At 36.6% G+C, this 13,734-nt stretch overlaps 1 protein-coding gene across 1 annotated transcript; it reads left to right on the top strand.

Moving 5' to 3' along the window:
* Positions 1-6,904: 6,904 nt before the first annotated feature.
* On the top strand, positions 6,905-13,084 carry LOC110737815. The gene is made up of 7 exons (XM_021918161.1): positions 6,905-7,199; positions 7,990-10,640; positions 10,728-10,840; positions 10,926-11,574; positions 11,656-11,975; positions 12,067-12,405; positions 12,580-13,084. Exon 2 carries the CDS (start codon positions 8,078-8,080, stop codon positions 9,119-9,121), a length of 1,044 nt encoding a protein of 347 aa, XP_021773853.1. The 5' UTR covers positions 6,905-7,199; positions 7,990-8,077; the 3' UTR covers positions 9,122-10,640; positions 10,728-10,840; positions 10,926-11,574; positions 11,656-11,975; positions 12,067-12,405; positions 12,580-13,084.
* The last annotated feature ends 650 nt before the right edge of the window (positions 13,085-13,734 follow it).

Below are 13,734 nucleotides of genomic sequence, written 5' to 3'. Positions count from 1 at the left end.
CGGTACATCAACACCATCACCGATAACCAAGGTCTTCCAGAACGGATGAATTTGCCTTATATACAAGCCTGTTTGTGCAACTAGCGAATCACGTATCTGGCAAGCACATGGCAAACCGTGGGTCACACGCATTGCACATCCACAACGCTCATACACCTGATAACTTAGCTCCCTCATCCTTCTCGTCTCGTCATCGAGAACTTTCAAATAATGCCGAGACACCTTGCCGTTAATACGTGACAGTGGCAATTGTCTGTACTTCTCACCAATTTTTGACCTAGACGCCTCCAAACCATTACGAATTGCAATGATCCGATTACCAATATAACAATGTACTCAGGCCCATACGGTATCGAAAGAACCTACTGTTGATTAAAATTATAAAAAACCGTTACGATTTATAATTAAAATAACTAAAACGAAGTAAATACATTAACTACAACATAATAACAACGAACCTGTCGAAGATTCAAACCACATCTTCACGGCCGAATGTTGGCTCTCAACTCTGCAAGTACTCGTGTTACCTAAGTGAAGAACTTGGTTCGTCCAAAATGTCACAAATTTCGTTTTATGACAAAGCCATGTTCTCTCAACATAACTAATCACTGCCGGATAACTTGCCCACCGAGCCTTCATTGTATCTACATCATCATTATAATCCGCCTCGGTCGCAGCATCCATGATACGTTTCCATTTGCCGTTTTTGAAACTCGCACCGATCCTCTTGTTTTTTAACATATCAGTGACCTGAGCCTCCACATCTTTGTTAATGTGCCATCGACAAAGTAAATGCGACGTCCCTGGAAACACTTCTCTCAATGTCGCACACAAGCCAAGCTCACGGTCTGTCAAAAATACCGTGGGTTCCTTATCATACCCAATTAACTTTCTTAATCTCTGCAAAACCCACCGATAGCTTGCCGTGCACTCGTTGCGCATGAACACATAACCAACGAGGAAATTTTGATTTGTTGGTGTCACACCAACTATCTCAAAGAACGGCATCCCGTATCGGTTGGTCTTGTAAGTTGAATCCATACTGATCACATGTGGGTACGTGCGTAGTATGTTTACCGTGATTGGGTGCACCATAAACACATGCTGTAGAACGCCGAGATCATCAGACATGACCCAGTAAATATACTAACTTGTCTCGCCAAATGAAGAAATTGCTGAACAACTCCTCTCCCATCAGACATCTCCGTTCTCAAGTCATTCCGGCAATTGTAAATATGTCTGATCTTTGGATGATCATCAGGAAATTGCTCTGCAATAATCGCCATGATGTTACGTGGTGCAACCTTCGACTTTGTCATGTCACGCACAACCTTCTTCGCATCCGGGCTCAAGCCACTAGTTTTACGATGACCTCTCCCATCAGACATCTCCGTTCTCAAGTCATTCCGGCAATTGTAAATATGTCTGATCTTTGGATGATCATCAGGAAATTGCTCTGCAATAATCGCCATGATGTTACGTGGTGCAACCTTCGACTTTGTCATGTCACGCACAACCTTCTTCGCAACCGGGCTCAAGCCACTAGTTTTACGATGACCCTCCTGGTACACAATCATTGGATGGTTATGGGTCCCAGTTGCATCATTTTTTGCCCGGATCTTCCAACTATCGGTGATGAACTCATAATATATCTTGATGTAGAAAGGACAACCATTGGCTTTGGTTTTTGTGTCCTTTCGAATTGCATTCTCAAGATCTCTCGGCTTGCTCTTTCGTCCCCGATCACATCTCAAATATCGATACGGTCGACCATCTCTGGTTTTGTTGTAAGACGATTTAACCAAAATAAATCCCAGATTTATGGCAACAGCATCCGCCCATTTAACTACATCATTAAACGTTGGAAAAAACATGTCTGTGACAAAATTCGCACTATAATTCACACCGTCACCGCCGTCTTCAAACTCCGAATCCTATAAAAATAAAAGAAAACACACAAAACACTCCAATTTTTTTAAAATATTAATAACAATATTTTTAAAACAACAATAATAATAATAATAATTACAATATTAATAACAATCTTTATAAAACAACAACAACAACAACAACAACAACAACAACAACAACAACAACAACAACAACAACAACAACAACAATAATAATAATAATAATAATAATAATAATAATAATATCACAATATTATCACAACATTAACCAATATCATAACATTAACTAATATTAACTAATATTAACTAACATCAACTAACACTAACATTAACTAATATCACAACATTAACTAATATTAACTAACACTAACATTAACTAATATTAACTAACACTAACATTAACTAATATTAACTAACATTAACATAAACTAATACTAACAAAAATAACTAATAATAACAATAACAATAATAACAATATTAATAACAATATTAATAACAATTACAAACCACATTTTTTTTGCAACCCAATTTATGTTCACCAATAATAATACAAAACAACAACAACAACAACACCAACAACACCAGCACCAACAACAACAACACCAACAACAACACAACAACAACAACAACAACAACAACGACAACAACAACAACAACAACAACAATAATAATAATAATAATAATAATAATAATAATAATAATGGTAATAATAATAGTAATAATAGTAATAATAATAATAATAATAATAATAATAATACTAATAATAATAATAATAATAATAATAATGGTAATAATAATAGTAATAATAGCAAGTGGTGGGTCAAAGTGCTCGGGAATAATATTAAAATGCTCGGGAATCTTTGTGACAAAGTGGTGGAGCCTTATGTAGCCCAAATTAACACAAGGGCAAAATGGTAACTTCATATTCAAATAGGAGCGACGCCTTGTAAATTGAGAGCGACGAATAGCAGTTCACAATACTAGTCACTACGCCATATTACATAAATGGAAGATTGATATTGGAGAGGTTAAGAAACCTTGATTGCCTTAGGATTATGTATACACATTAAAAATAATAGACAATGATTGATCATTGAAAGTAGTTACAAAAGTGGAAAAATTGCAATTTATCAGATCAAAAATACTTAGATCAAAATTTTTAATTTTTGTTTACAAATTGTGTTAATTGTGTATTATTAAGTACTTAGTATTAGAAGTATTTAGTATTAAAAGTTATTAATATTAGGATAATTTGTAAATTACCATTCAAAAATGGATCCATTTTTGAAATAACCACCCGTTTAATTTTTTATTTTATTTTACCACCCCTTAAATTAAATAATCACTTAGATTACCACTCATTTTAAAATTCCGGTGGTTTTCCGTCTGTGGACCCCACCTAACGGGTGGTAGTTTAAAATTTTGACCCATATTTTCATTTTTTCTCTCTCCTTCTTCCTACCTTCTTCAACCTTCAATCCTCCATTTTTCTCTAACCTTCTGACAAATTCTTCTTCTCCCCCCTCCCCACTTTCTCTCTCCTCCATTTTTCTTCTATCAAAATGATGAAAAAATCTTCAAATTTAAGCAATAAAGCTTGGAGTATAACTTCTTTAATGGCGAAACTCCCTCTTTCTCCTTCCTCTTTTAACTTAATTAACAACTTTTGTAATTAAATCTGCACCCTATCTCCATTTGAGCATGTTACTAACTTCATCATTATTAAACAACATTTTCATCAAGAGAATAAATTTGCCATGTCTGATTTCAGAAATTTCTAGCTGTCAAAATATAAGTATGAGTGGGCATCTTTCTTTTATTCACATTCTACTGTATCATTTAGGGAATCTAAATAAGGCATGAGATTCTGGTTTTTGGGATCACATCAAAGCCTATTTCTATGCATTGATGCTAACTTGCTCAGTAAATCAAATCTGCTATTGATACTATTAGGGAAAGAGATTCGTGGCTGATGGATATTTATCTGGAGACTTCCAACGAACTCCACAGCAAATTCGTTTCTTTATATGGCTAGCAGTACAAGAGAGATTGATGACAAACAAGAATAGATATATACGACAACTCACTGATGATCCGAGGTGCTTTGTATGTTGTAGCAATGAGGAACAATTGATCATATATTGCGTAGATGTCCGGCATTGAGAGATGTGTGGAGAAGGTTGAGTCTTCCATCCCATTTGATAGACACAAACATAACTTAAGAAAACCCCCAATTCAATTAAAATAAGAACCCTAATTTAAGAAAACCTTCAATTCAATTGAAGCATGAACCTTAATTTCAGAAAACCCCCAATCCAATTATTACAAAAGTTGTTAATTAAATTAAAAGAGGAAGGAGAAAGAGGGAGTTCCGCCATTAAAGAAGCTATACTCCAAACTTTGTTGCTTAAATTTGAAGATTTTTTCATCATTTTGATAAAAGAAAAATGGAGAAAAATGGAGGAGGGAGAAAGTGGGGGAGGGGGGAGAAAAAGAATTTGTCAGAAAGTTAGAGAAAAATGGAGGATTGAAGATTGAAAAAGGTAGGAAGAAGGTTGAAGAAGGTAGGAAGATGGAGAGGGAAAAAATTGACGGAAAAAATGAAAGTATGGGTGAACTTTTTAAATTACCACCTGTTAGGTGGGCCCACAGACGAAAAACCACCGGAATTTTAAATTGGGTGGTAATCTTAGTGATTATTTAATTTAAAGGGTGGTGAAATAAAAATAAAGAATTAATCGGGTGGTTATTTCAAAAATGGATCCATTTTTGGGTGGTAATTTACAAATTATCCTTAATATTATTACATATTTAAAAAGTACACACTGAAACAAGTGAATCTTATAAGATTTCACTTTAATTTATATTGTTTTCCTTGTATTTTATTCTATAAATGATAAAAAATTATTGAAAGATGAATATCAACTCAACTAGAAAATTTGTAATAATACATTATCGAAATCATACTATAGCTAGAATACTAGCTTTTTTTTTTTTTTTTTTTTTTTTTTTTTTTTTTTTTTTTTTTTGACAAGAGGTAAACTAAAACTAAACATTACAAAAAGTAGTAAAATTAATTCTACAATCATTAGCAAGCTCGTGAGCCTGAGAAACTTGGTCCCTTCCTACTTTCCATATTGTACACCTCTGGAAAGCACTTCCTATTCGTTTGATTTCTTTTAGTGTCCACAATTGCTCCACCTCCTCCATAATAGCTTATTACAAGTGAAGAGAACAAGTCTTAGCTAATAGTTAATATATTGCTTAAAAGAAAAGTAAAAAGTCAGAGTAGAAAATCATCTTTATTTTATACAAAGTATATGATTTAATTTTGTCACTAATAAAATAATATATTTTTTTTCTAATAAAATTGATGTTGTGTTATAAATTCTTATTGCAAAGTAGTGGATGTCACAATTGGAAAGGCAGAGGGAAATTTCAAATGTATTTTTCCATATTCTATCCTAAAAGTTTCTTGAGACGAAGACAGTACATACAAGTATCATTTATTAGTACATACAAATTATTCGTGTTGATTAAATTCGATTCAAAACATGTCGTAGATTAGTGACTAAATGCTGCCATAGATCAATGCACGGAAGTTAAATTTTCAACTCAGGTTTCTTATTTGATAGTTAAAGAGCTAGAATTATCAAAATTCTCACAATTAGTTAGCTTCAAAGGACGATATTTGTACTTCATTGCTGTCACGCTAACCAAATTATTGAAGAAACTTCAGAAAGTGTAAACAAAAATTGAAAGGTTGAATTGACTTTATTACTACTATAATTATTTCTTGGTTACAATTTAATTACGTGTAGACGATGATCTTGTGATGTATGAGAATGTTGTCTTTCGTCTTTGTTTATGCATTGCCATTAATCTCATCACTTGTGATTTTCAACTATTCCTAAACGATAGAGGACGTTTTCCATATGTTGTTATAGATTGCTTGCTTTTATAATATTATTTATTATTTATATTATAATTGTTTTTCCGACATTGACTAAACATGGCTTCCTTGGAGTAGATATATGTTGGATCAATCAAAATCTAAATAAAATAAAAGGCTTTAGTTTAGTACGAAGTATATTACTTTTGAACTTTCTTTAAACAATTATGGTACTTTTTATTCAAAATGATTAGGCTATCAATCAAACATTCAAACACAAGTACATTAAAAACTTTAATTTGAATTATTTTGATTAAAATGTTAAAATCAAATTGACTATATCCTATTGTTGCATCATGTTTTACAAACAGACTTACATATTAATTAAATTATAATATCATAACGCGTAAAATGATGATAATGTTATTTTGAGAAAATGACAACTTTTTATTATTAGATGACTTGTACTTTGTTTCTTATTTTATTGATTAACAAGTTTATAAGTATTGTATGATTACACAATCATTTGATCCTTTATTCAGTTCATTAGAACGAAATTATGTACCATGATCGGCTAGCTCAATACATTCAATTAATTTTGATTTTTACTATACGAAAAGAAGGATTTTGGTCAATTAAGAAGAAAGTTAGACTTTTCAATATATTTCTCTAATCATATAAGCACATTTTCTCACTAGAAAAGTCATTAGTACTTTTATTTAAGTATTTAGTGTATAATTTTGTTTTTTCTATTTGATGAAAATGATTGAAGAACAACTCATAGAAAAAAATGTTAGAAGGTGACTAAGAATCAAAGGTCATAATTATATTAAGCAACGACCAATGAGTAGTGACTGGTACAACTCGTACAAGAATATGCAAGCTGCAAGCCACATTGTTGTTTATGAGTATTCACGGAAAAATGACCAAATTGAGCTTAATTGAGAAACAATGTTCCAATGTAGACGCGTGGCAAAACTATTTAACAAACTAAGCTTTCAGGGTGACGTTTTTATCTTGGCCAATTTTTTAAAAAATTTCAGTCAAGGAAAAAGCGCCATCCAGGGTGGCATTTTTACCCTGACTGAAATTTTAAAAAAATTTGGCCAAGGTAAAAACGCCAACCTAGTTGGCGTTTTACCGTTGTACTAAAAGCGCCAGCCTAGTTGGCGTTTTTGTATCGAGTATATTTCGCAAATTACTTCTATTTTTTTCATTGTTCTTCAAAAAACAAAAAACCCCTAATTCCCAAACTCTAACCCGCGCATGGTCCTTGGCCAATCCTCCATATTTGCAGCAAATTCATCACTTCCCATTGCTTAGATCTTCATCATACTCACTAAAAATTATTCCTCCTTTGTTTAACACCTTTACACAGTAAATTAATCGTATTTGAGGTATGCATTTAATTTAACTATTTTACTTTATGATGTTTTTTGGGAATTTATGTTTGTAATTTACAATATATGTACTATATTGTTGTAATTTACAAATTGTTGTGGTTTCTATTCATGTATTAGCCCATTTGCTTTGATGTTGCTTTCTTAAGTGTTATTGGTTGCTCTTGTGTTTGTCTGAGCATTGGTTTATTTGGAAGTTCAGTGTCATCTGTAGATTCTAGTGATTGATTTAGTAGCAATAGTAGGTATTGTTATCTTGTACCTGCCTTTTGATTTGGAAATAGGAATTTTACTTTGAAGACTTAAAATTTGAGGTAGTTATTATATGATTATTGTTTCGTTCATTGACAGAAACTGTTAAAATATTTGTGTATTGAAATCATATCAAATTATACCGCTTCAAATAATTACAAATTACGAGTTTATCACTCAGTGTAGCAAACTTGTTCGCACTACATTTATCTTATGACTGTAATGACAAAAGCTGAATACATTATTTTTATGACTAACTATAGTAGTCTGTGCATGAGCAAGTCTAAGCCAAACTTCTATGCAGTATGTAGTATTAGATATTTTAGACAGATTTTATCTTCGCACTATTGCACACAAAATTTGTTGAATTAGGTACATTTAAATATATACTACATTGTTGATTAAGTAGGTAAATAAGTATATTGTTGAACACTACATTGTATATACGCTTAGCTTGAGGATTTAATGGAATCATTGTGGTTTTAGTTGTGTTGTGTATTTCTGTCATCTAATATGTGTTCCGATTGTTATGTAGAACATGGCTTCGCAATTGATTGTTTTGTTATGCCGTTGGGAGGGTGAAATTTTGTGTCGAATCGAACGGCGAGTATAGAGGAGGAAAAATGGAACCATTGGCATTGAAACCTTGTACGACTTACAATGATTTGTTGAAGAAGGTTTATACTATAACTGGTTCGAACCCAACGAATGTTGAACTGAACATTAAAATGAGGTTTGAGAGTGTAAGTGGGATTCAAATCTTACCTATTTTGAATGATGACCATTTGGAGATTTTGAGGGGTGTCGTTGCAATGAGGTCTCTTCCCACTAATTTGTATGTGGAAATGGTGCCTATATGTACTCAACAGACTATTCGATTGACAGAGCAGCAACCTATATATCTTCCCTCATACAATACAAGCTCGTTACAAATGCCCTCATACAACATTCCTTCATTTGAATATGGAATGGGATCTTTCAGTAGAATGTTACACGACGATCAATTTGACATTCCATTCAGTTCACATTTTACTGCACCTGTACATGAAGGGGTGCCGGTGTCAATGTTGCAGCAACCTGGTCCATCTACCTCAAACAATGACATTTCATCACCAATGCAGTTGCACAGTTACTCTCCCACGCAAGAACATGTTCAAGCAACACCATCTCAAACTTTGGTGATTGCGAAAACGGTTGTAAACAACGAATTGTCTGCTCTTGATATGTATGAGGATACAAATGACGAGGGTGAGGGCAAAGATGAGGAAGATGTTATAAACAACGAATTGTTTGTTGATGATGCTGTGGCTAGAACTCCATTGCCTTGGTTCACTCAAATAAATGAGAACTATGAGGTGGACATGTATTGGGCTGATTCCAGTAACCAGACTTCGTTTGTTGTCGGGGGAGAATTTGAGAAGGGCATGATTTTTGACAGTAAGAAAGTGCTCCAAGAAATGGTGAAACTGTATTCCATACAACGGAATCAGTTATACACCACGGTGACCTCGAATGAGAATGTCCTTCATCTTAAATGCAAGAGGAAGTGTGGTTGGTCGCTACGTGGTATAAAAACAAATTTGAACACACATGCCTTTAAGATCGTATCTTACAAGGGCCCACATTGTGAGAACTGCGTGAATGAAGTTCCGCCTAGCGATCAGTGACACTTGGACTCCTGCATTATATGTGACTATGTGAAGTCATTTGTGAAGAAAGATCCATGTTTAAGAGTTGAATTCATACAACATCTCATCTCCAACAAATTTCAATTTGTTGTTCCCTATCGAAGAGCATGGTATGCCAAACAGAAAGCTATTGCTGAAATTTTTGGGGATTGGGACAGTTCGTACGACAAACTTCCTTTTTCATGCAAGCCTCCAAGAGTCAAACCCGGGCACCATAGTTTTATGGAAATACAAAGCTATTGCTGAAGGCTTTTACTACAGCAACATGGAGGTGTTTGAACGAGTGTTTTGGGCCTTCAAGCCTTGCATCGATGGGTTTAAACATTGCATGCCTGTTCTCTCTATCGATGGGAAACACTTGTACGGGAAATATAAAGGCACACTTTTGGTTGCTACAAGGCTAATTTTCAGGTATTTCCTCTAGCATTTGCAATAGTTGAAGGGGAAAACACCTCTAGTTGGTCTTGGTTTCTAAGCTGCATTCGGGTTCATGTTACTAATCGAGATGGCCTATATGTTATATTTGACCGACATGCTGGGATTATTGTTGTAATGACTGACCCGAATGTTGGGTTTCATCAGCGACGGGCATTTCACAGGTTTTGCGTTTGACACATGGCCTCTAACTTTAGGACTCATGTGAAGAACAACAACATGAGAGGTAGGTTCAAGGATGCTGCTTACCAACGCCAAGAAAAAAAAAAATTGATGAAGATATGCATTCGATCGGTGAATCATGTGTCAAGTCCCTAGAGTACATTATGGATGTGCCATTTCGCAGCTGGTCCTTGTTTCATACGCTAGTCGTAGGTATGGAATATGTACTACAAATTTCTCAGAAACATTTAACAATGTGTTGAAAGGAGCTCGTTTTCTGTCGATCATGTCCCTAGTCGAGTTAACTTTCCACAAAGTTAACAAGTATTTTAATATAAAAAGGGATAGTTCACTTACTAGTCGTGCTGACGGTTATGCATACTCACCTAAGGTCACTTCCATTTTGGAGAAGAATAATGGAAAAGCAAAATACCATACAGTGGATATTTATAGCTGTCAGCTTGGTATATACCAAGTAAAAACACACCGGGGAGAGAGGATAGGCAGAAAAGGAGGTCATAAGCATACCGTTAACTTCAATTTGAGAACATATACATGCAACAAGCCTATGATATTTCACCTACCGTGTTCTCATGTTCTAGCCGTGAGTCTTAAGTATTCAGTTTCTGAGGAACCATGGGTGGACAGTTTCCTACGATCAGAGGCGTATGAATACTTATGTCCCACAGTTCTGGCCTATTCCTTGTGAGACGACGTGGAGGACATACAGAGGGCCTAAAATCATTCCTGATGAGAGCATGGTCCGAGGACATGGTCGGCCAAAGTCGAAGCATATACAAAATGAAATGGATGAGACTAACCGTCCACCAAGCAAATGTGGTCGTTGTCATTAGGAAGGACACAATAAGAGAACTTGTCCGTTACGAACGGGCGGTGACTGGTACTGGTCTTAGTTTATGTCTTAGTTGTGTGTATGTTTTCACTTAGGATGTAGCTGATTTCTTGTTTTACATTGTGCAATGAACAGAGATCATGGAGGGACACGATCAGGGACCGCCACGAGCTGACCCAGGACCAGCTGACCCTTCTGTCCTGACACTTCAGGGCACCCATCGGAGCCGTGACATATGGGAGCAGTTAGTAAGTTTTCACCTACCAAATCTTTAATGTTTTTGGCAATTTTTATGTTAATTGATCTAACAATGTAATTTTTGTTGTTGTACAGGTTGATCCAGCACGGTGCTTGCTTTGCAGGCACCACGTTGGCAGGGCGGTGGAAGATTGGGTCGTCGACCCGCGTGTGCTTTATTACATTGGTTTTGTGGGTTTTCACGGATTTCATAGGATGGCCTTCACACTTATAGATTGAGCGCGCTTATTAATGCGCTCGTTGAGAGATGGAGACAGGAGACTTACTCCTTCCATCTACAAGTTGGGGAGGCCACCGTCACGCTCTGAGATATGGCGATACTGACACGAATCCCAAACGGGTAGTGACAGGGCCCATTATAGAGGACCCTCGTGGCCTTGTTAAGAGGGTGTTAGGGGTGAGGCCTGAGGTCGCCGATATTAAAGGCACATGGATAAGACGCATATGGTTACGAGAGACATTTGGGGTGTTGCCTCCTGATGCTGATGATGGAGCCGTTCAGAGATACGCTCGTGCGTACATGTTCATGTTGATAGGATTGTTATTTAGTAACAAGAGTGGTAGTCACATACAGTTGATCTACCTACAGCTGTTAGAGAACAACTGGGAGCGGATATGTGACTACAACTGGGGTAGTGCGTGTCTGGCGACCTTGTATTGCCATCTATGTAGAGCATCCCAGTGAGATAGATGGGAGATCGGCGGTCCCTTGATCGTGCTTCAGGTAGTCCCTTTAATTTCATACCATTTTTTAACTATTACGTACTTAATGGTGACTAAACTTAACTTGTATTTTTTATAACAGTTATGGGCTTGGGAGCACATCCACGTTGGTAGGCCAGCTAGGGCTGCTAGCCGTCGGCGGCAGGGTGGCCAGGAGGAGGAAGACGATCAGGAGCATGCATATGAGGCTTCGCCACTCCCTCCACTAGACCTGACATACGGTTGCAGGGATGTATGACTTATTGTTAAGTTTTCTAGATACCGCTTTATTTTGCTAATAATTTCTCATGAACGTTGTTATTATATATAATTGGGTGGCTGGTGAGGAGAATTACTCGTGTGCATGCAACAAGGGGTTTACCGTATTATAGAGACGCATTCGATAGACTAAGCGAGTCTCAGGTGATCAATTACACTATATAAAACTAATTTAACACCCTGTTCATTGTTTCAATAAGTTAATTATGATGTTACTGACGGCGTGTTAATGCAGATGACGTGGGATCCGTACGTCGCTGACTTAGTCGATGCCATGCCCCTATATCTTTGTGATCATCAGATGGAGTGGCGTGATATGACAGTCCTCATCTGTTTTGAGGAAGTGGAGGTTTACCTCCCCGACAGAGTTATGCGACAGTTCGGCCTTTGTCAGGCCGTCCCCGCCACGTGTGACACGAGTGTCCACTTGGACAAGACAGACCGACGAGGAAAGGGGGACGTGAGCTGGGCAGTTCAGCATGCCCCTTTCATTGACATGTGGGATCAGCGGTTGCAGCACATCGTGGATGGTGCGCCTTTCCAAGGCCGGATGGAGTATCACGATCCATACATGGTATGGTACAGGAGCATTACTCGACGCTTCATCAACCCTAACTACACCCCACCCTCAACTCATTATCAGTTAGCTTTTGGAGACATCAGTAGATATGTGAATTTTAGATGGATTTTTTTTTATCAATTTATAATTTCTAATATTATTAAATTGACTGAGTGTTGACTTATGTAGGCATTTGATATGTTGGCTATACATGATGCACTGGGAGTCTTGAGCATATCATATCCCACCATACCGCAAATAGATGAAATTCAAGCGATGACTGTGACTAGCTTACAAAGACATGGTCATGGTCATCTTATCCAGAGGCAGGACCAATCATAGCAACAGTACGGTGGAGTCTCCCAACAGCATTCACACTGTGAGGTAGGCTAGAGTAGTAGGGGACAAACTCACACGTCCCCTACGACGTCCTCGCAGTTTGGTGAAATCCCGGAGGATTTCACCGTACCCATGTCTGCGCCATACTTATCACAGGAAGGACCATCGTCCAACCAACAAACTCCTCCCCCAGATCTTTTCAGAACTGTAACTCATTACGTTCGTCGTCGGAGACCATGAGTTGATAGAGAGCAATTACGTCGAATAGATGAATCAGGATCTTAGAATTGCTTTTGTCAGTTTGTTGTAATCGGATTCTCTAGTACGTTGTATACAAACAAATATTATTAATATAATTGGCTTATTTTAACTGATTTTTTTTCCATTTATCAACTTTACTGTACGCATTCATGATTTTTATGGATCTGGTGGATGAAGGTTGTTAAATTGTTGGTTGTAGGTGAATTACGAAGTGGTGACTTATGGTGGTTGGTGTTAGTTGGGAGTGGTTGAAGTGGTGGTTGGTAGCGGTGGAAGTGGTGGTTGGCAGTAGTTGAACTAGTGGTGGGAGCGGCAGCAGGTTGGCAAGAAGCCTGCAGGTTTCAGTAGTAGGCAACAGCCTGTTGCCTATAGTATCTTGCAGGTAAAACGCCAACCTTGTTGGCATTTTATGTTGAAGGTAAAACGCCAACCTAGTTGGCGTTTTATGTTCAGAAAAAACGCCACTCAAGTTAGCGTTTTACCCTTGGCAGAATTTTTTTTAAACATTTCAGTTAGGGGGTAAAACGCTACCCTGGATGGCGTTTTACCCTCAAGCTCAGTTTGGTAAATACTTTTGCCACGCGCCTAATATGGAGTATAGTTTCTTAATGAAGTTTCCTTTGGTAATTTTTCCGTATTCACATTATAAACCGTTAAGAGTTGACTACATGAACGAACGTTTTTTTTTTTTATTTAAAATACATTTATTATTAGTTTTATTATTATTTCTCAAAAACAGTCAAA

Source organism: Chenopodium quinoa, unplaced genomic scaffold (genome assembly GCF_001683475.1).
Source record: "Chenopodium quinoa cultivar QQ74 unplaced genomic scaffold, ASM168347v1, whole genome shotgun sequence".
Classification (NCBI taxonomy): Eukaryota; Viridiplantae; Streptophyta; class Magnoliopsida; order Caryophyllales; family Amaranthaceae; genus Chenopodium; species Chenopodium quinoa.
This window is presented reverse-complemented; position numbering and strand designations above follow the sequence as displayed.